General features: G+C 41.1%; 1 protein-coding gene across 1 annotated transcript in view; it reads right to left on the bottom strand.

Moving 5' to 3' along the window:
• Positions 1-6,724: 6,724 nt before the first annotated feature.
• Cenpe (centromere protein E) overlaps positions 6,725-25,523 on the bottom strand; it is a 64,420-nt gene continuing 45,621 nt past the window's right edge. Inside the window, exons 39-48 of the mRNA XM_059266287.1 lie at positions 24,701-24,919; positions 22,973-23,170; positions 22,213-22,416; positions 20,580-20,807; positions 19,219-19,404; positions 17,396-17,508; positions 15,819-15,916; positions 9,921-10,101; positions 7,720-8,006; positions 6,725-7,079 (exon numbers count right to left, since the gene is read on the bottom strand). Of these exons, the coding sequence (XP_059122270.1) occupies positions 6,985-7,079; positions 7,720-8,006; positions 9,921-10,101; positions 15,819-15,916; positions 17,396-17,508; positions 19,219-19,404; positions 20,580-20,807; positions 22,213-22,416; positions 22,973-23,170; positions 24,701-24,919 (1,809 nt within the window). The 3' untranslated portion in view covers positions 6,725-6,984. The remainder of the gene's footprint in view (positions 7,080-7,719; positions 8,007-9,920; positions 10,102-15,818; positions 15,917-17,395; positions 17,509-19,218; positions 19,405-20,579; positions 20,808-22,212; positions 22,417-22,972; positions 23,171-24,700; positions 24,920-25,523) is intronic.

Raw genomic sequence — 25,523 nt, 5'->3', positions numbered from 1 at the left:
AATGAATGATACAAGGTATGCAGGTCTAAGATAGGTCTAAAGTTATGAAAATTCGTGCTAAGGTCTAAAGACATAAAAGTTTAAGTAAGTCATGAAGGTTTGAGAAAGTGATTTATGGGTCTGAGAAAGTGATTTAAGGTCTATGAAAAGTTGTTTCAGATTTCTTTTCTCCTCTCTATGCTATTCCCTTTCCCTCACACAGTCAGAATACACAGCCAGTCCTCCAGACCCTTCTCTTTACTTGTTCTTTCAAGCTTTTTTCTCCTCATTCTCTTATGTCCTTCTCCACCCTACAATACTCCCCATCTTAAAAGTAAAACAAAACAAAAACAAACAAACAAACAAACAAAAAAACCAATAAACTAACAAAACCTTCCATCTAGTCCAGGACCTCCCCTCCATTAACTGTGGTCTCTTTACACCCTTAGGTCTCTAATCCTCAGACTGCCCTCTCCATTATCCTTGACAAGACCATCACTTTTCAATCCGAAATCTTTTTTTTTCAAGACATGGTTTCTCTGTGTAGCCCTGGCTGTCCTGAAACTCCCTGTAAACCAGGCTGGCCTTGAATTCACAGAGATTTGTTTGTCTCTGCCTCCTGGATGCTGGGATTAAAGGCTTGGCCACCACTGCCTGACTCAGTCCTAAATCTTAAAGACACTTTCTTCTTAATACTCCTAGACGTCCACTCCCAAGACCTTTTTGCCTTTACATAGATGGATCCTGATACTTAATGATCCTAACAACTGACCTGGACTGTCCTTTCCCAGAGATTCAGAGACAGTCCCCACCATTTTGGCCAGGCACTCACTACAGACTTGGCCTGCCTTCTTTCCGATTCCTCCTGCCTACTTTAGTATGCAGATGACCTCCTTCTTCACAGTCTTTCCCTCCCTGATAGCCAGTCTGACACTGCCTCACTCCAGTTTCCTCAGTTCCGAAAGTTACCTGCTCTCACCTTCCAAAGCTCAACTCTCCTCTCCCAAGTCACCCTATCTTAAATTCTTTCTCATGCCAACCCATAGACACCTCACTTTAGACCACCTTTCCCATCTCCACTCCTTATCTCTGTCCTCCTGGCCCATTTCTTCCATTCATTGGTCCCTGGGTACTCACTCTTAATACATTTCCTACACCAAGCTGCTCCTAGACGTCCTCCCTCCTCTCATCCACAAACAACTACTTAAACTTAAAACATTCTCCTTTATACTCCAGCCTTCCATCTCCCAGATCTATGCAAACCTTTCCATCCTTACACTTCCAAAACACATAAACACTTCCTAAGACTGACCTTTGCCCCTGTGACTTACCTCTCCAAAACTCTAGATAACAACCTCCACAGTGACCTCCTTGGCTATGTGCTCTTGCCACAGCCTCTCTGCTCATCTCTAAATCAAATAAATTAACTCAGTAATTCCCTCTGACAATCTATTGCTCCTCTCACAATCTATTCCCACCAATATCTCCCTCAACTCCTAAATCTCTTCCACTGTCTAGGATTCCATTCCTCCAAACTTGTCTTATTGAAAACTCATCACTCAAATTCCTTACCTGTTCTCCCTTCAATCCCTCCACATTTATCTCTTGGCCTCAACATTCCCCAGATCCTCTGCACTCCTGTTCCAGACTCTCAAGGACCTCCTCCCCCATCCCTTTCACACACAAGAGGGTCCTCTAGCTACTTCTGCTTACACTTTTTATACACTTGGCAGCTCCCTTCTGTCAGACAGCGACATCAGACTGACCCCTTCATTATTAATATTCATCCTCAACCTCCTCCTGTATCCTCATGACCACCCATTCCACACAAATCTCATCTCTTCTCACATTCTTACTTTTCTTCTGCCCAAATGATCGCCAAAATCCACGGCCAACTGACTCCCTTAAATTCATTAACTGTCCAGACAGCCTCAGACATCAAACAATCTGGACAAATCCTACACTCCCAATTACGAGACACAACTAAACCCAAGCCATCTTCTCTGTGACACACACACTCTCATGGCCAAACCCTCACTTGGGTCAAGGTCATCCAACAAACTCTCTCCTAAGCTTCACTGATATCTCCTCCAATGCCTCCCACTGCCTTCTTTGTGCCTTCTTCAAAGCCTTCCATTAATTGCAGTCTCTTTGCCGCTGATACCCCAGTTGCCAATGCCCAACCTCTACTACTGACTGCTTGTCCCCTTGACCACCCAGTTCCCCCTTTGGAAGCCAGTGCCAAGTTTTCTCAACCTTTCCACACACCAGTCCCAAAAACCTGTTACAGACCATTCCTCTCACCATTTGCCAAGAGCCTCTCCAAACACCCATGTTCCTAAAATACTTCAATTTAAGAACCCACCTGCACACCCCCCAAAAGACTATTCTGATGTAACATATGTCTCTTAAATTATACTCACTTCAACACATATAATGGATATTCCCCCAATTAACCTTATATAGCCAGTCTAAATTATCCTGGCTCCTCTCAAAAACTCAAACAGACTCCAGATAAGTACTGCCAACCAACAGCCTAATTTAAGTTCTCCTGCCTTTTGCCTATTCCTAAGGGTGGGATCTCTCCCCGCTTCCCTGGGATTTTCCCTCATTTCTCTGGTTCTCCCCATTCTCCCTGGTCTTGGGACGCATCTTCCCAACTTCAGGACCATGAACCTAAAAGTTTCAAATGTACATCAAAGAAATTTTTTTTGTCTAAACTCCTTAACGTCACCTTTCTTTGTCCCTAGTCTATCTGTTCCAACAGATTTCAAATCAACTACAGATTACTCCAGTAACTCCAGAGCCAGCCAGAGCTGTTTCCATGGAATGTACAGCCTCACAGACTACACTTCCCTAGCCTCAGATGGTCCCACAGAACCTGGACTATTGGGGAATATTTGTCTACACTGTGTGTCCAGCTAAGATGTGTCTCTGGCTAAGGCGTCTTCTGATTGGTTCAATAAAGGGCTAAATGGCCAATTGCTGGGCAGGAGAGAATAGGCGGGACTTCCGGGGAAAGAGAGGAATGGAGAGGGAAAAAGAATCTAGTGCACAGAAGATGTCAGGGAGACTCTAAAGAGGTCAGATATAGGGTACAGAGTAGAGGTAACTGAGCCATGTGATAGAACGTAGATTAATAAAAGCAGGTTAATTTAAGTTATTAAGATCTCGTGGGACGAGCCTAACCTAAGCCAAGCTTTCATAATTAATAAGAAATCTCTGTGTCATTATTTGTGAGCTGGTGGCCCAAAGAAAAACCCGATGACATTGGACATTGATTGACACAACCTGCCCTTCCTGGCCCTGACCCAAACCCAGCTTCCTTGGGTCCCCAAATAACAACACTCCAATGTCAGCAGGAAGCAGCCAGAGACACCCACTTCTTCAGTACCTAGTGACCTAATAACAAAACAAAAAGGTGGGAATGAAGGGACTCTAGCCAGCCTGGGCTTGGCAAACATGGCTCTGGCAGGCCTTGCCCCCTTTTGTGTTCCTTCTGCCTTGCTAAAAACCATTAGATTATAAACTGCCATTTTCCTATGTGCCACAACTGTCTCCTCTCTATTCAGAGGCCATTCTTTGTCTCTCCAGGAGAAATACCCTTGCCCCCTTTCTCTTGTTCCCTTCCCCTTCTCTCTTGTCCTCTGTCTCCTGTCTTTGGCTCTTATTCCCTGTTCTCTGTCCCTTTGGGACAATATAAAGGTACAAGGGGAAACCCTGTGTTAGGATGGGGTGTTTAATTTTAATTGAGCATGTTAATTAGGTGAGGCAATGGGGGCTTTTGATTGCTAGACTTCAATACTTTGATAGCTAGACCTTGGTAGTGAGCCTGAGGAGGAGGAATTGGACAAATAAGGGAATAGACGTTGGTGGCTAGCTTCAGGAATGTAATGTAATGGTTTTTAGCAAGGCAGAAGGAGCATGAGAGAAGGGCAAGGCATTGACTTTTTTGGCCAGCTGTTGTATGATATCTCATTTGTATCCTGACAAATAAAGCTTGCCTGGAGATGAGAGAGCAGAGCTAACCACTAACCATAGAGGACAGGCAGTGGTAGCACACACCTTTAATTCAGCACTTGAGCTGAGGAAGCAGGAAGTTCAGGTGTTCAAGGCCACTGTGGGCTACAGTAGAGACTGAGCCAGTCTAAAAGAGAAACAGAGCTGGGTGGTGGTGGCTCACACCTTTAATCCCAGCACTTGGGAGGACCATGCCTTTGATCCTAGCACATGGAAGGCTAACACCTTTAATCCCAGCACTAGGGAGGTAGAGACAGGATCTCAGCCCCATTCATTCTGAGGATTCATAGAGACAGAATCTCACCCATTCAGTCTGTGATTTCATAGAGGTAAGAAGCTTCTGGTAGCTGGCTGCTCTGCTTCTCTCTTTCACCTTTCACTTTCGATATCTGACTCTAGGTTTTTATTAAATAAGACTAATTAGGTTCACACTTCAGCCAGTTGTGTTTGGTTCTAGCCTAGGTCTCTGGGCTATCTATCCATCTTCTGTGTCCTGGTGCTCCAGGTAGTGTCAGGGGTGGGCTCGATCTTGTGGCATGGGTCTCAGGCTGGACCAGCCATTGGTTGGCCATTCCCACAATTTCTACACCACCCTTACCTCAGCACTGTGAAGGTCTAGACTTACTTTACAGCCTCCATCTTAGGGAAAGGGCCACCTAGACTTGACTTTACAGGCTTCATCTTAGGGAAAGGCCACCATCTCAGACCACCTGCTGTACTCAGTTCCAGGAAGGACCTTAGGAATGTGCCATGACAACTCGAAAGGATACAGAGCAGTCTCCTCCTGCAGACATCCTTTCTTCAGTTTATGGCCCTTGAAGATATCTAGATAATCCTGCTGAGCAGTCCAGACGATCCTGTTCAGTGGGTTGTGGTTCCCCATTGGTTTTGCGCCCAAAGCCTAGACCCATAGTTTCAAAAAGTCACCTTGCCCCATATCCCTTCTACTCAACCCCAAGTTGCCAATTCCCAGCTTGTGGTTTTTCCCTATAAAAACTCTCTACACCTGGGCTCATGGCCGCTGCTGCATTTCCTTCCGTCTGCCGTGCTGTGGCCCAGGTTGAACTTGAATAAAAGGACCCTTATGTGTTTACATCAGAAACCGGCTCCTCGGTGGTCTCTGGGGGTTTCGAGAAACGGGTACAACAGCACATCTTGTAGGCAGGGCAAATTTCAGGTTGAAGGTTTTATGGCTGGGTTGGTATCCCAATCCCTTACTGGAAGTCTTGTCTGGTTATAGGAGATGGCCAGTTCAGGCTCTGTATCCTCTATTCCTAGTAGTCTTATTCCTTGTACATTCCTGGAAGTTTCCATTGCACTAGGTTTCTAGCTCAGTCATCTCTTCCAGTACTCTCCCCCTCCACCCCACCTCTTGATCCTCCTGTATTGAGATCCCACAGAGCCACTGCATCTGACTTGAATTCCTGAGTGCTAGCACCTAGGCTTTGAACTACCTTTTGTTTAAAGTAAGTGATTCTTATTCGAGTTGTTCTTTTGAAGGAACTCCAGAGCCTCTGCATAACTTAATCTTGAGAGAACCTGGCAAACCAGGAGGTCTCATGACAGAACCGCTTAGGCAAATGGTTCCTTCAAACAACTCTGGATAAGAGGTTTTGGTATTCAGAGACTGACTTGTTAGAGGTGTAATTTGTGCAACAATAAATGAGGCTTCGACAAAGCCTCAGAGCAGTCAGGTCATCTGATGCTAGCTCCCTGTTGCTGTTGTTAAGCCTGAATTACTTTGGAGTGACCCTCTTTCTTTGACTGACCTGTAACACAGAGCACCGACACCTCCTGTTTCTATCCCACCCTTGACATCTATTCTATTTCCTTTTCTCAGGGAGAGCCAAGCATCCCCTGAGCCCTCCTTGTTACCTGGCCTGTCTGGGTCTGTGGATTGTAGCACAGTCATCCTTTACTTTACAGCTAATATCTACTTATAACTGAGTACATACCATGTTTGTCTTTCTGAGTTTTGCCTGCAAATTTCATGTCATTGTTTTTTAATAGCTGAGTAATACTTCATTGTGTAGATGTACCACATTTCTTTATCCATTCTTTAGTTGAGGGACATCTAGGTTGTTTCCAGTTTCTGGCTATCCATCAGGGAAATGCCAATCAAAGACTCAGATTCCATCTTACACCTCTTAAGATTGGCTAAGATCAAAACCACAAATGGCATCTCATGCTGATGAGGATATGGAGCAAGGGCCCTCTAGGCCTCACAAACCATAAAGGCTATTGCTACTGCTGTTGTATATGAAAACTAGACGGTAAGACCCTATTCCTGGAGACGCTGCATGTGCATGCTATGACTGCAAGACAGGGAGAAACTAAGCTGGGACTGACCTGGAGACAGCTTTCACAGTGCCAGAGGGGGCCATGTAGGTTGCTGGTGAACTGTCATCAACATTCCTATGGACTATGTGTGCTAAAATACCAACATGCCAGGTACAATGTATTTGCTTGTGCAGAAGTGGCTTGGCGGTCATGGGGAAGACCAACAGTCTTCTGGTTAAGACTTCTGGCCTGCTCCACGAGATGGAGTTCATGGAGCACTGTAAGCCAGAAAGCAAACTTGTGGCTGGAAAGTCACAGGTGGTATTCATACTCGGTCTTTCATGGGCTCTCCATCTGGGGTGAGTAGACTTGTGTGTTGCATCTTCCCAGGAAAAGTTTCATCATACAACAAAGCTTTACATTAATTTTTGTGCTATGGAAAGCCTGAAGATTTAAGAACTTTATTCTTTCAATATATAAAAATAAATAAAACAGTCCAATTTTTGGGAGTATCACAAATATAAGAAGAAGGTACTGCTATCATTATTCTAAATAACTGGAATAAATTAGTTTCTTGTTCCTCCATCTTCTAATTATAATGGCAGAGTGAAAATTAGGCTGATATTAAGTTGGACTGCAACATCACTGTCACATGAAGTAGACACATGAAGAAAGCCATTCCAGAGGATGCTGTGGGTGGGACATCTACTGCATTTTGCACTCGGGCCCATCTCTTCCTGAGGAGGGCTGACAAAGGTCTGCCCTAGGATCCACATTCTCTACTTCAGCAGCTGGCTCCTCTGACAAAGAAAATAAAGACAAATTAACCCTATTCAAATACACACAGAGGCAAGCACAGCAGGAAGCAGAAAGGACATTGAAGCAGGCCGTTAAGGAAAGAAGGGTGATTGGCACATGTGTTTGGTGGAGAAGCTTGTATATAAGGAACTCTTATTTTACTTAATAGTCCATGAAGAACACTAGCGATGTTGGCAGTTTGAACACGCTAATGGGAAAAGGGGAAGTTTTACTATAATCTGTATGCATACAAAAAACAAAAAAACAAAACCCCAGCAGTACATAGGATTATGCTATCCAGGATTTCCGTGTCCCCTGGAGGTCCTGGGATGAATCTCTCACAGATAAAGGCGAACTACAAGAATATGCATTTCACAGAACACTAGCCATCTCTGACTCCGAGCTGGGTACAGACTGAGTGGGTGAAGTCAGATGCCATGCTTCTGTAATTGTGACAATGACAGCAAGTGGCAAGGGAACAGAGCGAACCCAAGTCTGGAAAACACCATGTAACTGTGTAACCAAGACAACAGAACCTGAGTTCTGACTCAGGCTCTGCAGATGAAGTGGTGCACCGGCCTGCTGAGCCCGAGTTCCATCTGCTATCCCCAGTGACACCCAGCAACCTGTGCATTTACCTACCTGGGCACAGTCCTAAACTGGAGTTATCAAAATAGCGAATCGGATGGGGTGCTGGTAAAGACTTTGACCGGTTATCAAAAAACCAGGATTTCGGGGACTCTTTTGGCACAGGATCCTGCAACTTCCGTTCCCTGCACCGAGAAGGTGTGTGCTGTCTCCTTTTAGAATCTGCCCCAGTCACTTTAGGAGACTTTGGAGAATTCTCACGAGCTGCTTCTCTGTAAGTGTCCTTTTTAAGGCTTCCTTCCTTCCAGGTTTTAAACTCCTTGGAGAGCTGAGGGTTTTCACTTGAATGGAAGCAGAAAGAGCAGACGACTCAATTCTCAAATGTGGGTATGGAGAAAACTTAAAAGCAACCCTACCCTACTAAAATCTCTAACACGAAACTTACCATTTTATTACATTTGCATTTTAATTTCACCCCAATGCTTTCTGTCTAGACTACTTCCATGGTTCAGAAGTGAAAAGAAGGTATATAAATTGAAGAATTAAAGTACAATTTTGTTTGTTTGTTTTTGTTTTTTTGAGACAGGGTTTCTCTGTGTTTCCCTGGTGTAGACCAGGCTGGCCTAGAACTCACAGAGATCTGTCTGTTTCTGCCTTCTGAGTGCTGGAATTAAAGGCATGTGCTACCAATGTCCAACACAAAGTAAATTTTGATAATGGAGTTTGAAAAAATTAAAAAAAAAAATTCAAAGTTTAACTTCAGGTTTTTGAATGAGTCTATAGTCTATAACATTGAGTCGTTTATGTGCTACTGTAGTTAGGTTTATAGAATGCTTATTGAACCTTTACAGAAGTATATTTTCACCTATTCTAATTTCTCTTCACTTTTTTGGTTGCGACTTCTTCACCTTCCTGAATCTATCTGTATATGATCAGATTCTTCCTTCAAAATGTAATTTAAGTTAACCATACCCTGCTTATCGTTTTTGCTGGGACAGGGTCTCAGTAAGTTCTAATGGCCTTGACCTCATGAGTTTCCTGTCTTTGCCTCCTGAGTTCTGGAATTGCAGCCATACAATGTTTGGCCCTTTGTTTTTGCTTAACGTTACTCAGTGTAAAAGATGTAGTTGTTAACTTCTTTGGCTGGGGATATTTTATTCAGTGACTCATTTCTGCAGTACTGGGGAATGGAAGCTAGGGCTTGTGCATGCGAGGCAAGCATTCTGGCACTGAGTTAGACTACTAGCCCTTTCTACTTCCTTAATGTGCAAGTTTCTTCTACTGTACCATTAGTAGTGTTTGGCACAAAAATTCTACTCTTCTATGGTAGGAGGAGCTGCAGTGTTTTAAGTTTGTCTGTAAATAGGGCCTGTAAATAATGAACTCGAAGTCCTCTGTGGGATACAGCTTCATTGACTGTGGGAGCTGTCTTCTCAATGGTCTTCATTTCCTGGTTCTTGACCTACTTAAAAATAGTTCAGAATAGCTGGGAAGACAGTTTAGCAGGTCAAGTACTTAAGCTTAATTCCTAGAATCCAAGTTAAAAGAAAAGCTGGGTGCATAGTACATGTCTGTATCCAGTGCTGGGGAAGTGGAGGCAGGAAGCTCTCTGGGGTTTGCTGGTCAGCCAGGTTAGCTGAATCAGTGAGAGACCTGGTCTCAAAACACGCCAGAGAAGCACCCAAGGAAGACACTCACACTGACCTCTGGCCTCCACATGTACAAGTCTGCACAGTTAATGAATAGCAAATGTGAAATGGAGCCAGGATATTCCCATTTGATTCTCTTTCTTTCTTGACAGGGTTTCTCTTAGTAGCCCTGGCTGTCTTGGAACTTGCTCTGCAGACCAGGCTGACCTCAGATTCAGAGATCTGCCTGCCCCTGCCTCCTGAGTGCTGGGATTAAAGACATGGGCCATCACTGCCTGGTTATTCCCATTTCGTTTAACATAAACATTTATTACACAATCTCTAAAAATTGCTTTCCCTCAAATTAGTGAAAGGTTGACAATTGCAGAAAATATATGCAAATAGTTCCAACACATATAGCCATAAACAGGATATGTCATGCAAATAAAATTTGTCTTTTTTGTTTGTTTGGCTTCTTTTTTGTTTGTTTTTGTGTTTTTTGAGACAGGCTCTCTATATTATGCAGCCTTGGCTGACCAAAAAGTTATTATGTAGACCAGGCTGGCTTTGAACTCCAGAGTGCTGGGATTAAAGGTATGTACCATCACACCCAAGCTTAGAACTTACCTTAATAGTTGATTCTTTTGCTTTATTAGCTGTTCATTTTGCTGCTTTAACTTAGAAATTTCATTTTCCATCCTTATATATTCACTTTTCAAAATAAGAGCTTTGGTGCTTTGTACAATACCACTGCCACCTCCACAGGTTAAAGGTTTACGCAAAGGCTGAGAGTCATGTTCTGATATCACTGAAAGAGGCAAACATACACACAGGTTGATATTCTTCTGTTTCTGTGCTGCCCAGGCTGGCTTTGGATTGGAACTGATCTTCCTTCGTCAATCTCCTGAGTGTTGGAACTATAAACAATGTGCCACCATGTCCAGCCAGGCAGATAAGCTCTGATGCTCAAAAAAGAAATATTAAAAACTGCAACAGGCCACTATGGAAACCATTTCTTAGAAGTCGTCTCTGCTTTTCTGTTTCTCCTCAGTCTACTTGACCATCATTCTTTATTCCCCTACAATCTGCCTCCAATACGCACATTACTGCACCTTCCATCCCATTATAGCAACAGCAGCCTTTTATAATCAGAGCTATCCTGAGTCGATCGATCCATGCTCTAATCACCTGTGGGGCTTGTCACCTGCTACCTTGCTGCAGGTCGTGCAGAGACTGCCCCAAAGTCACTCAGTACATTGCAAGTGCTCAACATACACTCAACTAAACACACCTCCAGATGAGAGTAAAACTGTCAGTATTGTGGACAAAACTGTACAAATACGGAGGTGTTACTTATCTAACAACCCACATGGTCATCACAAGTTTATTAAAGAGACAGAGAGGATATGTGAGGAGATTAGTGATGGATATTTTTATCATTCAGGTACAATACAGGCAGACATCTCTGAAAATCAGAACTATTCCAGTGTCCTAGTGGATTAGAGATGAGCAACTCATTAGATGCAGAAAAGGCCCTTGACAAAATCCAACCTTCCTTCATGATAAAAGTTCTGGCGAGACTAGGATAGGAGGGACATATCTCAAAATAATAAAGAGTGTCTACAGCATCCCCACAGTCATAGTCTTGATTGTTACTAAAATCAGGTACAAGACAAGGACGCCCATTCTCTCCCCTCCTGTTCAATATAGTGTTCCAGGTCTTTTTGAGAGGAATAGACAACTGAAAGAGATTAAGGGGATATAAATAGGAAAGGGAAAAGTCCAAGTATCCTTATTTGCAGATATGATTTTATATATAAGAGACTCTAAAGATTCCACTAGGAAACTTTTACAGCTAACAAATACTTTCAGCAAAGTAGCAGGATACAAAAATCAACATAGAAAAATCAGTAAACTTCCTAAAAAAATCTTGGAATAACTCTAATCAAACAAGAAAAGACTTGTATAATAAAAACTTGAAGATATTAAAGAAAGAAATTGAAGATGACATCAGAAAATGGAAACATCTCTCATGCTCATGGATCAGTAAGATTAATATTGTGAAAAAAGTCCATCCTACCAAAAGTGATCTATAGATCAGTGCAATCTCCATGAAAATTCCAACACAATTCTTCATAGAAATGGAAAAAAATAATTTAAATGTCATATGGAAACATAAAAAAACTGAGATAGCTAAACAATCCTGAATAATGAAGGAACTGGTAGAGTTATCACTATCCCAGATTTCAAATGATAACACAGAGCTATCTATATAGTAATAAAAACAGCATGGTATTGGTATAAAATCAGACATGATGAGCAATGGAATAGAATTGAAGACCCAAATTTAAGTCCACAAGCCTATGGACACCTGGGTTTTGACAAAGCCAAAACTACACACTGGAGAAGACAGTATCTTCAACAAACAGTGCTGGTCAAACTGGAGGGCCGCAGGGAGAGAGGGGAACTAGTTCTGTATCTGTCACCTTGCACAATACTCAACTCAAATGGATTGAGAACCTCAACACAAGGCCAGATACCCTGAATGTGACAGGAGAGAAAGCAGGGACGAGGCCTGCACCGGAAAAGACTTTCTGAACAGGACCCTGAGAGCAGACTCATTAAGACCAGCAGTTAATAAATGAGACCTTATGAAGCTAAAACTCTTGTGCACAGCAAAGGACACCATCATACTAGTAGAATGGCAGCTTGCAACTGGAAAAAAAAAATCTTTACCAATTGTCCATCCGACAGAAAGTTAGTATTTAGAATATAAAAAGAACTAAAAAACCCTGAACATCAAGAAAATAACCCAATTTAAAAATGGGGTATAGAACTAAACAGAGTTATCAAAGATGAAACACAAAAGAACAAGAAACAGAGCAGTGGTTCTCAGCCTTCCTAATGCTGTGACCCTTTATTTCAGTTCCCCATGTTGTGATGATGCCAACCATAAAATTATTTCATTGCCACTTCATAACTGTAATTGTGCTACTGTTAATGAACTGCAATTTAAGTATTTGATATGCAAGATATCTAAAATGTGACCCCTGTGGGGGTCAGGACCCACAGGTGGAAAACCGCTGACTTAAATATTCAAATTCTTAGCTATCAGGGAAATACAAATTAAAACTACTTTGAGATTCCATCTTATACCAGTCAGAATGGCCAAGATTAGTAAAACAAGTGACAGCACATGCTGGTGAGGATGTGCAGGAAAGGGGAACACTTATTCATTGCTGGTGGGAATGCAAACTGGTACAGCCACTATGGGACCCAGTGTGGAGATTCCTCAAAAGATTAAAATAGATCTACCACAAGACTCTGCTTTACGATGCTTGGACATATACCCAAAGCATGCTACATCTTACTACAGAGGTAGTTGCTCATCCATGTTCATTGCTGCTCTGTTCACAACAGAAACTGAAAAAAACTTAGATATCATCAACTGATGAATGGATAATGGAAACGTGGTACATTTACACAATGGAGTGTTATTATTATTCAGGTGTTAAGAACAATGAAATCATGAAATCTGCACGTAAGTAGATGGAGCTGGAAACAGTCATCTGAGTGAGGTGATCCTGAAAGACAGATACTGTGTTTTCTCTGACATGTGGATGTAGCGTTTAGGCTTTAGATGTGTGCTTCATTCAGCACATGCAGAGTTAAGACAGGTAGTAGGAAGCAGAGGGAAAGGGGAATCTTCAAAGAAGGGGAAATAGAATACAGTGCTATAAAGGAACACTGGGAAATCAGAATAGGAGGATTAAATAGTGAGGAACTGGAAGGCAGGGTAGAGAAGGGAATATGGGAACTAACACTAAATGGTTTTCTGAAGAACCTTCCTAAATACACACATATATCAAAGCAACTGAAATGGGAGTTACCAAATAATGGGGGAGACAATGCCCTAACAAGATATCATATGCTATCAAATAATATTTCCTGTGCAGGTATCGGTTACTCTCTGCTTGGCCTAGCATGGGCTTTAGAAATCTCAAAGCTCACCCCCAGTGACACACTTCCTCTAACAAAGCCAAACCTTACTCCTTCTAATAGAGAATTTCCACTCCCTGGTGACTAAGTGTTCAAATACATGAGCCTATGGGGACCATTATCATTCAAACCAACATAGTACAATAGTGGTACAAATGTTATGGGACTAACCAACCAATTCTTGACTGGATTTAAGGCCTGTTCCATGAGATGGAACCCATATTACTTAATATTATCAATGACATCAAGAATCTGAGACTAGATAGGTCATGGGACCAGAGGAAACTTAATACCATTATTCTGCTAAATGACTGTAGCAATAAAGTGAATCCTAATAACATACTACTATACCCTTAGAATCAGTGCACTGCTAAACCCACATCAGAGACGCTGCTTCTTGCAGTAGATGGTTAAATTAAGAGACCTACAGTTGGACAGTGTCAGACAATGTGAGACTTGTGAGCAGTCAGCCCCAGAGGGACGTCTGTATCATAGCCCACTCCTCAAGCTCAGGGATCTATTGTAGAAAGACTGTAAGAGCCAGAGGTATGGAAAACTCCAAGGAAACTGTTGTAGAGACACAACAGGGCTGACGCATGCATGATACACATGTATCGATACACATAAGACCTGCACAAGTTTAAGCCAGATAAAACCCCAGCACGGAGAAGAGAGTGGGCACAAGGTCCCACTCCTAACCAAGAGGCCATTTGCAGTTGATAGCTGCTGGGAGAGGGAAAAACCAGTTTTCTTCAACGGAGTGACACTGGGTACACCAACCAACCACACTTGTTGGCAGGCCCCATGCTCAGGAACAGCTGACCAACACAAAACAGGTGTTTGCTTTGTGTTTTTTAAAAGAAAGAAAAAACAAAGTTGGGTGTGTGTTGGGGGAGGATCTAGGAGTTATGGGAGGGTAAAGGATATGACCAAAAAAAAAAAAAAAAAAGAGAGAGAGAGAGAGAGAGAGAGAGAGAGAGAGAGAACACATATCAAAATACCTTAAGGCCCAGGTGGTGGCGGCGTATGCCTTTAATCCCAGCACTTGGGAGGCAGAAGCAGATGGATCTCTTTGAGTTCGAGGCCTCTGGGCTACAGAGGCTCAGTTCCAGGAAGGGTGCAAAGCTACACAGAGAAACCCTGTCTCCAAAAACCAAAAAAAAAAAAAAACAAAAAACAAAACAAAACAAAACAAAAAACCAAAAACCTCCCCCCAAAAAACCAACCAAACAAAACCAAAAAAGCCCCAAATACCTTAAGGCTATGCACATAATGTACATGTGAAGTCAAATCAATTTTATGTTTAAATTTGGGTCAAATCCCTTAAAATATCTCATTTTGACAATGCAAATATTTCAAAATCTTAAGAAGTTCAAAATCCTAGATACTTCTGTTTCCAGGAATTGTAGATAAGGGACGTTCACCTTGTATATACTTATTATCTTGGCCCTTCTGTAACAAAGAAGCCTCACTTCTATTTTATCCTTTGAAGCTTTCCAGTCAGGAACCAAGATCACTGCAATAGACACTTAGGAAGTTCAGGCCACATTAGATACCAGACAACATATTTAACATATTATTTTCATTTTCTATTACATTTAAAAAACTACATCACTTCCCTTCTTGCCTTTCTTCCCTTCAACCCCTGCCACACCCTTACTACTTCCTCTCAAATCGATGGTCTCTTTCTTTGATACTGCTACACATATAAACATAAACATTCAACCTACTGAGTCTGTTTAGTGTGGCTTGCACACACGACTCCAGAGCTGACTACTTTGTATTTGGTGACAAATTATCATTCCTCAGAGAGGTTAATTCTCTCCTTTCCATTTTCTTTTGAGAATAAGCATAACACATATATGCTGTATTTTGTTGGGCATTTAGATTTCGCAAAGTGCTTTCCTACACCTGCTGGTTTGATGCTCGTGTGTATGAAGGTCAGGTTAGTTCACACGGTCACCGAGGGCACTCAGTCCAAAGACTTTCCTCCAATTTTTAGCTAATGCTTGTTCTAGTACATGAAGTTGCTCTAATACCCAGTCAGCATCCTTCCTCTAACAAAGCACATGACAGAAAAAAGAAAGAAAAGAAAAAAGCTACTGCAAGGAGTATACAGAAAGAAATTTGACCCTTCAATCCCCAAACTATGTTTGTGGCAAATTTCAGTTTTCATGTAATTATCAATGCAGTATCAATTTATGAGCAGATCAGCTAATACTTATTCACTGTTATTATGTAGCCATTGGAATTTCTTAGTTGTATGCATATAGCTAAAACCTCCTTGGATGTGTTTGGTTTGTATTGGGAAGTAAGATTTCCCTTGATAGTTGAGCCATTCTTACAGAAGTCAATACTTGAGTGATGTGTGAAGATCTTGGGAGGCCTGCTCATTTCTAGGGAAACGGAGGAGGAGTGGATCTGGGGGAGAGGGGTGGTGGGAAACTTGGAAAAGTGGAGGGAGGGGAAACTGCAGTCACGATGTATTGTAGGAGAGAAAAAAAAAATCTGTCTTCTTCAACTTACTTGAGGTATCCTGGGCTTGTTGATTTCTTCTAAGATTTTCTCTCAGCTGCCTTATCACTTCTTTTTGATGTTCAACAGTGGCTTTTATAGAGCGAACTCTAACAGGAGTAAGATAATGAAAATATGTAAATGTCCAGGTGATCTGAAGTGGAAGGGTAAACAGAACTGTTGCCAGGGGTTTTCTAAGTTGATGTGCCACACTGACATGACACCCTATGCTATAGCACATCAGTCCCTGGACTATAGCTCAGGTCTCATGGCTACAACCCAAATGCAACCATTCTGTTTAGCTGTCCGAACAGTCCAGCTTTATTATTGAGAAACCAAGTCATTTAAAACTTCTAGAAATGTAATAGGCATTAGTTATCTACTGAACAAAATTATTTTTGGAGACCCTATGAACTATTACCATGGGTGATATAAACAGAAAATCACCAGAGAATGAAAAGGATCAGGAAACCAAACCAAACCAAACCACTGATTTCCACACTATCAGGAGAGCAAATCCTCACTGTAGCTCTGACTTGGGGCAAAGGAGTCAAAAGTCAATTTCTGTACTGCTCCCCAGGAGAAAGGGATACTTTATGAATTGTCGGTCAGCAATTCAAGAATTAATCAGAAATGATAAATTATAATCTTGTCTTAAAAATTATACTGTTCTTGGGCTGGAGAGATGGCCCAGCAGTTAAGAGCACTGGCTGCTCTTTGAGAGTTTAATTCCCAGCAACCACATGGTGGCTCACAACCGTCTGTAATGAGATCTGGCGCCCTCTTCTGGCCTGCAGGGACACATGCAGGCAGAACACTGTATACATAATAAATAAATCTTAAAAAAAATATGCTGTTCTTAAAAACAATGAAAACAGTGCTGGGTGCTGTGGCATAGGCCTTCAGTCCCACTAAAGAGTTGATCTCTAAGTTTGAGGCCAGCCTGGTCTACAAAGTAAGTTCTAGGACAGTGAGGGATACAGAGAAAGCCTGTCTCAAAACACCAAAAACTATGACAATACACGCTGACTGTATTTTATAGGTATGCTATTATGGTAAAAAGAGGATATGCTGTGGGGTCCCAAGTACCTGAAGAAAACAATCTTTACACAAAAACACATTAGGAGAAAAAAGAGAATCGATAGAACCAAGCTGAAACCTCAGTCAGTCAAACACCCGTGTATACACACAAAGCAAAGGCTCTCAATATCCACTCTGAAGGATGACAAGTCACCTTTAGGTTTTGATTCAGATATCATTGAGGCAGACCCATTCAAAGACAGCCTGCTAACTGATGAGAATCATGCTTACTTTTTTCAGCACTGGGGATCAAAAGCAGGGCTTTGGGCATGTTAGGCTAGCACCTTACTGCTAGCTATACCACAGCCAGAACTGTGCTCAATTTTTTAATAATTTCTACACTTTAATGAACTTGAAACTTATGGGTGCTTACATATTTTTTTAAATGTAAAGAAATATTTTTACAAATTATTTTCTAAAAAGTAAACAAATACAAAGATATCTGTGAAGTTTATAAAGCAATGCTATGTGACTAAAGCCATGTTCAACAAAGCCAAAGACAGACTTACTCTACTTCAAATTCCTTGGCATTTTCCTTCTTTTCTAGGTCAATCTTCACCAGCTGCATTTTGAGATCCTCAATTTCTTCTTTATAGGGCAGAGCTCCTAAGGCAACTTTGTCCTGTCATAGAAAAAAAAGTAAAGAAAAACAACGATTAGTTTTGGATTTGCTAGCTGTGAAGTGGTTGCCTTTGATGTAGCAGAAATGTCTGAAAACTGCCTACAACTCCTTACACAAGAAGATAGTAAAGGCATATCCCAATATTTGATATGCAGTATATCTGAAACTATATGCAAGCAAATACTGTTTCTTTAAGAAAATACTCTTTCCCAATGGAAAATGTGATATAATTTACCAGATGAACAGAATAGTGGAAATGATGAAATGTGGGCAGGCGCCATGGCTCAGTGGTTAAGAGCAATTGGCTGCTCCTGCAGACGACCTCGGACAGCTCACAACTCTGACTCCAGCACCAGACAAGCACGTGGTGACAGACACCCATGCAGGAAAAACAGTCACACACATGACAGAAAAAATGAAAACCCATGTTTCTTCCCAGCACTCACTTCAGGCAGCTCACAGGCTCCTGTAACTCCTGCTCCAGGGGATCAATGCCTCTGACCATCTCAGGTACCTGCATTAATCCCCTCCCCTCCCCGCCCCAGTTAAAAATAAACATCTAAAAAAGAAAAATGAATGAATGAATATGGAAAAATCCCTACAGGTTCATTTCAGTTCTGATTTGGGACATGGTGAGTTTCTTATTTTACATCCCATTTTCAAATATAATTATTTTGTTTTGTTTTTGTTTTTCGAGATAGCATTTTTCTCTGTGTAGCCCTGGCTGTCCTGGAACTCACTCTGGAGACCAGGGTGACCTCGAACTCAGAGATCTGTCTGTCTCTGCCTCCACCACCACCACCCGGCTTATAACTCATTCTTTTTACATGTTCTTATTTTTTTACGATTTAAGCATTTTACTTTAGTTTTTGTGGTCATTATAATCTCTGAAAAAGCAATTGTATAGGATGGTTTAAAGGTCTAGTATAGTTCAGATTTTAAACAAATCCATGGCTATCTGATTTGAGCAATTTGTAATGTTACAAGAAGAAATTTACCAAGATTTTATTCAAATTCCGTTCTTTTTCAATCAATAAATGCTCTATTATATGACATGGCTGTATGCAGAGGATAAAATAAATATCCTTGGGAGTAAATTTTGAAGTAAGTATTTTGGATACTACAGATTTAAAAATATGATTGACAGAAACAAGCTTTTTTTTTTTTTTTTTTTTTTTTGGTTTTTTCGAGACAGGGTTTCTCTGTAGCTTTGGAGCCTGTCCTGGATCTCCTTCTGTAGCCCAGGCTGGCCTCAAACTCACAGAGATCCACCTGGCTCTGCCTCCCGAGTGCTGGGATTAAAGGCATATGCCACCACCGCCTGGCGACAGAAATAATCTTAAAAAGTCAAAGTATGAAAAGAGTTTATGGATCTCTCTTCAGGACAGAACAAAGCCATACCCTGGTACATCATTCTGCTGGCCTGCAGTACCCTGATGCCTGAGGCAGTCTAAACCGAGTTTGACAAAATGTGTTGCTTATTCCATTTTGAAATTCCTTCTTCCACTATACTAAAAATAATCAGTATTTCACATGCAAATATACTCCATTTCCTGCAGTCACTTCCTTTTGAAGTCTGAGAAATGAACTCGAGCCCTTACACAGGTGTTGTGGTAAGGTTATGGTAAGAGGGGGGAACAGAGCATCTAATTATTTGCTCAATCCAACAGGCTACAACACATTTTTATTTATGAAACTGGTCTGCCTTACCTGAAGTGTTTGTACCTTTGCTCGTGTGTTTTCAAGGCACTTGTTTGATTCATGAACTTGGCTCTGGAGTTCTGCTACGAAGGCCCTGGTCGCTGCCAGTTCTTTCTGCACTGCTGCCATCTGGCCTTCCTTACGCATGGCACTCTCTTTAGCTTCTCGTAAAGAGGCTTCCAGCTCCCGAATTTTCTGTTAGAGAAAGCACAGATCCATAGGGCAAATCCACAGTATGTTAAATGAGACAAAAATGATCATCTGTAGCTAGTTATTGAGTTTTCACAGACTCAATCAACAAACAATGAGGTTAAATATTGTTTAATTTATCCAAATACAAGTCCTTTTACTTAGAAAATACTTTACATGTTAAAAGAATGCAAAATTTCACATTACAACCTGTCAGCTAATTCTCTAAGTCATGCAAGTGAGAACACATCAGTTACATGACACACTAGTTAGCAAAGTTGTAAGCACATTTAGTAGTCAGTCACCTTTTAAATTAAGGGCACTTGGACTTTCTAAAGTAATTTAAAGGTGAAAACATATTAAAAAAACCTTGAAACTATAATGAAAATAAAGTTCTCCCAGATGCTAACCAAGGACTATGAAACCTTTTTGGGTATCGCCCCACCCCTAAAAATTTTCTGGGCAATAAGCATAAAATTTATGAAAATAGTGAACTATACCCAATAAACATACAGTTTTACTTGGGGGAAAAAAAACCCCAAATCTGTGATCTTCTAGTTTCTAATGGTAAATGTCAAGCTAATGGTTGATGTTTTATATTAAGTATTTATTTTGGAAAAAATGATAAATTATAATTGGCTTTTGATTTCCCACTAAGACATATTGCATACTAACACAGTAGCATATTTGCTGTTGTGACAAATTCCCAAGCAAAGGCAGCTAATAGTCTACCTGGGTTGTTCAAATGATACTGATTCTTACACATGTTAATTTGCCTAACAATTCTGCTATACTTGAGCCTCTTAGCTTTTATGATGATAATATTAGTCAATATTCGAGACAACAGCTAAAGATAAGCTAAATTGCTATGTTTCTCTAACTTGTTTTCCATGCACATTATAGTTTAGCTGAAATTCATGTTTTAAGAAACTTATAGGATACTGTAGATATACCATACATGGCAATAAACTACTCTGTATATAGTCTTTAAACTATGACTTGTTTCTTTAACTCATAGGAAAGATCTTACATGATATCAAGTTTCATAATTAGTTGAATGGTAACTACAGTACAACCATATGTAAAAATTCAACTCATCACACATATTTACAATAGTGTATTCATATTTAGTGAATATATTGGTGCTATATATTTGCTCTAAACTCCAGGAAGATTCATACCTCTGATGTTAGTTGTTCACCTACTGATGTGACATGAGGATTTTTACCATCCTGTGTAGAAGAATGTGCAGTAGGATAAACCTGGGCAGCAGACTGGGAGACAGTCACAGTCTGGTAGTCTTTAGATAGTTGTTCAGTCTTTTCTTTCAGTGATTTCAGGTAATGTTCCAATTCTTTGGATCTGGCAGCACTTCCTTCCTCAAACTCTGTTGACTCATTTATCATGGCCTATGAACAGTAAGAGACACTACAGCTTTAAGATAACTGATGCATTAATATTACATTAAAAAAAAAGGTAGAATTCTAGGACAGTACACATGCTGAAATTCATTATTTAGAATGTCTTAGGGCAGTGCTCAAGACATGAATGCACACTTCTCTTTCAACATGTTGGATGTTACTAATGGTGTGAAGAAGAAGGGCTTGGGAAGATCCTGCTGATCTGCAAGATCATTTATTTCATTAGGTTTACAGTACCTCAGGAGGAGAAACTGAAGAACTGTAAGGGTTAAAGTCAGCAATAGCAGAGCTCACAAAGTAAACCTAACAATTATCTATTCTCTCCACTTCCTTCCAGACCTCAGCCCACAGAGAAATACTTTGCTGATTTAAAACCCCTTGGTTATGTGTTTGGGTGTTTGCCCTGTATGTCTGCCTGTGTACCATGTATGAGTCTGGAGCCTATGGAGCCTATGGAGACCAGAAGAGGCCACCAGATCCCCTGGAACTGGAGTTACAGACAGCTGTGAGCCAGCCAGCATGTGGGTGCTGGGAACTGAACCCAGGCCATCTGGAAGACTAGCTAGTGCTCTGAACAGCTGAGCCATTTCTCCTGCCCCAATTTACTGATTTTTGCTAATTAATCTATAAATCTTATATTCCTGTGTAGACAATAACAGTCAAAAGTCACTATTCTCTTTGACACTGGAGGCTGGCTGACGCTGGGATGATGGGAATATGTCACAACACATTAAGAAGTCGACAGGATGTTCAACACCAGGTGTGAGCTCGGAATTCATGACTGGGTCAGATGTGTTACTTCGGTACAGGATCTTGGTAATAGGAGAGATTGATTATCTGTATGGATGAGAGTTCTCTGTACTGATGGGTTAAGTTTTCCATAAACTTAACAAAAAAAAAATACTGACACACATGCCATAAACAAAACAAGAACTGGAACCTATAGTTCAGATTAAAGCACGTGACAGACGGTGAAGCTACTGAGGTGAATGTACACAGAGTCCGCCTGATGCAGCCAGCCAGGATCGCTTGTGGCTTTACCTCAGCTGCCGCCCACAGCCCTAGCAGACTTACATCTCAGTTTCCCTGAGGCCACTGGGGCAAAGGCTCACTCCTCACAAGCGCTGAGAGGAGAATGGGAAGAGAACAGTGAGGAGAGGCAAAATCTCCTAAGTGGGAACTCAGTATCACATGCAAAAAGCCCGTTACCTTCCCAAGTACAAACTGGTTTAATTATCTTGAAGAAACATAATACAATAAGACAAAATTTTTATATAATCAAAACTTTCAGAGCCCCTATGTATAAATATTAGCCAGTCTAACCCTTTTAGGAATGAGTAGAAAAATGAAAGCAAAGCATAAAAGAGCCCGAATGACGAACAATTATACTCACAGTTACTTTGCTATTGTAGAGGTTATTCACTTGGCAAATGCTTTTGTTTTCTTTCTGGATGCCACTTTTAAGTTTCTCTGCATCAAAAGGAGTATTCAGCCATCTTTCCAAAAACTGAGTCATTTCTTTGCTATTACTTAGTACTTGTTGGAATTCCGTTTTTATGGCGGGAAAGTCATTTTCTGAAAAATCTTTGAGAATCTCCTGTGTGAAAAATAGGTATTGAACTATATGAACATTAGGAAAGATTTCACCCAAATAACATATAAACTATAAAAATTTCATAACAGGGAAAAATACCTACCGTACTCTACTTATTAGGACACGAAAGTAAATGAATTCTAATTTAAAACTATTCCAATTACGTGCATAAGAGAATGCTGGTAATAATTCTACATGACAGAGGTAGTCTACCTATAGGTTCTGGTGGTTATTTTTCTATGCACACGGCAGTCCTCACGTGTGTTGGGAACTGCAGCCAACTTTACATTGTTGGGAGAGCAAGAAAGTCCTTGTAGAGTTGATACAGGAAAGAATTCTGACTTCCAGTCACGGTGCAGAAAGGCCCTGGGAAACCTACAATTCTCTGAATTCTCACTTGCTGATGTTAAATATACTTCCTGTCTACGTAGGCCTGGCAGCATCTAAACAGTCCTTGGGTCAGCTATCATTCTGGGAGTTCCTAGTAATTTCAAACGCATACAAAGGTATCTATTTACAAAAGGCTTAAAATCACATTAAAGGCATTAAAAAAGTATACCCCAATATGGCGGTCCATATCCTGGCTCAGTCTGAGGTTCTCTAAGTCTTTGGATGGAATATCATAAGCCTGTTGAAAGCTCCGCATTTTAATCTGAAGTTTATTCTGCTTTTCCACCTCGTGGACGACAGCCATTTCGACATTACTGATGACCTCATGCTGTTCTCCCTTCAGCCGAGTAATGTAGGTCAACACGTACTGAAGGAGGTAAACAGACAAACGAGACACCGTATTTAGGGGACACCGTCTGAGATGGTGAGGTCTCCTGTTGATTAGTTACACTATGACAGAGATGAAGAAGGAAGCAGCTACTCTTTATCCTCAACTTTCTCTTCTCAGCCCCTTGGGAAAGTAATCTTTCCAGATTGCTGCTTCCATGTTTGACTTCCTATGGGACGTCTCATATGGAGTGTTTTAAAATGTCACACAGCACTTTCTATAAGCTCCCTTTTTCCTATTTTTATGTGTGTGACTAAACATGTGTGTCTGGTGTCCATGGATCCCCTAGCACTTGAGCTCCAGATGGCTGTGAGTCACAGTGTGGTGCTGAGAGTCCTCTGGGAGAGCAGCCAGGGGTCTTGCCACTGAGACATCTCTCCAGCCTTCTTATAATAATTTTTTGTTCTGTCAATCTCCTATTGTCAGACGTTTGAGATTAAAAAACATATTTCATTTTATATAAAATTACATGTATACATGTGGGTACATGCAGATGAGTTTAGGTGTCCATGGGGCTTAGAAGAGACCTTCAGAACCCCTGGAGCCAGAGTTTCAGGCGGTGTGAGCTGCTTTGACCTGGGTGTTAAGAGCTGAATTTGGGTTCTGTGTACAAACAGTAAATGCTCTTAACTGCTGAGCCATCTCTCCAGCCCCATATTGGATTTTCAAAATATTCTTCTAACAATCTTGTCTGACTAACAACCCCCAAATGTTACATGCTTCAAGATTTCTTTATCAAGCATAATTAGATGTTTGGCTTTAAGATAATGATAATTTTAATGCTACAATATTCCCCAACCTCATAAATTTTGGGTATCCAACTGTCACGATCTATGAGAGGATTATCAACTAAAGAAACCCTATATGTCCTGGAAAACTTCAAGATTCCTAAGGAGCTTCCTCAGGGTTCTAAAAGCAGGAAGTCACTGCTGGAGGAGGAGACCCTGGCCAGCAAGTTGCTCAGGGGAGCTCAGATGACTGAACTGCCTCCATGTTGAGCAGGAGGCCCCAGGGTGCAGCTCTGCTGAGTGATCACCCGTTGGGGTGGGCTTGCGGCCAATGCAGCTGTCTGAGTCATCTCCAAGTCACCCCCATAAACTGTAACCCCAATTAATTCATTGGTTTACTAAGTTGAAGTTGGACTTTGGTGTAATTGTTATTTTGGTCTGTTATGGATTCCCTATCTGGAATGAAGATGTGTTACATATCCCCAGGGAAAAATCTGTCACATAACAAACCTGTCAGTACCTCTACAAGCCTGCCTCACCTGATTATGAGATCTTCGGGATGTGACTCATGTGGACTCTGAGTACCCTCACATGGTGTCTAGGCATACAGGCAGAGCTCAAGTTTTGTTGAATGAATCCTATCTTCAGATGCATATTAATTTGTATATACATATTATATAGACAGTATATATGGTAACTCCCAAAGGACTTAAATACATTGAAATATACAATTGAAATTATAACTACATCAGTATAAGGCCAATACAAAAAAAGTTGGTACCTTAAGTTTCTTCAGGATTCTGTTGAATTCCATGGAACATCTCTGGTGTTCGGCAAGAAGCTTTTTAATCTCTTTGGTTTGTGAGTATGGAAGTGAGAGCTTTGCTTTTACAGTAATTGCCAGCTCTTTTTGGGTTTTAATTTCCTTCTCGAAGTCAAGAGAGAACTGATTCAAGCACTCATAATCATTACCCATTTCTGAGTACCTTTTCAGGAGCTCCTAAAGGACATTAGAATTCATTCTAATGAATACTAGAACACTGTAATACCTTCTCTTGGAAAAAAAGAAATTAAGACCTTTGTGCTTAGAAGACATAATTAGTAATTTTTAGATTATAGAAGCAATGTATAATGTTGTGAAAATTAACCAGAGGAAAATATGAAAACCAACTTTTCTTTTGGTCTTTTGAATAAATTTCGTGTGCACCACACACCAGACAGAGCTGGCTTATGCTTATAAAAGCTGTAAGAGTCTGTGGATAAATCAATGACCATGACTCAACTGCCCCTCCCCATCTTGCTCTAGTCACTCCACACATGTCTGTGATCTGCTAATACTGTCTGGACTTCTACCTCTCCGTTATCTGTTTACATGATTAAAATTCATCTTTCAAAAGGGCTCTCTCACTGGCCAGCGGCTCTTGCCTTTAATCCCAGCACTGGGAGGCAGAGGCAGGTGGATCTGTGAGTTTGAGGCTAGCCTGGTCTACAGAGTGAGTTCTAGGACAGCCTTATCTACACAGAGAAACCTTGTGTTGAGAAAACAAAAACAAAAAGAAAAAGAAAGGCTCTCTGCTTATACTCAACTTTCAGGATTCACATCT

Source organism: Peromyscus eremicus, chromosome 6 (genome assembly GCF_949786415.1).
Source record: "Peromyscus eremicus chromosome 6, PerEre_H2_v1, whole genome shotgun sequence".
NCBI lineage: Eukaryota > Metazoa > Chordata > Mammalia > Rodentia > Cricetidae > Peromyscus > Peromyscus eremicus.
The sequence above is the reverse complement of the archived record's forward strand: the minus strand, read 5'-3'. Positions and strand labels throughout refer to the sequence as shown.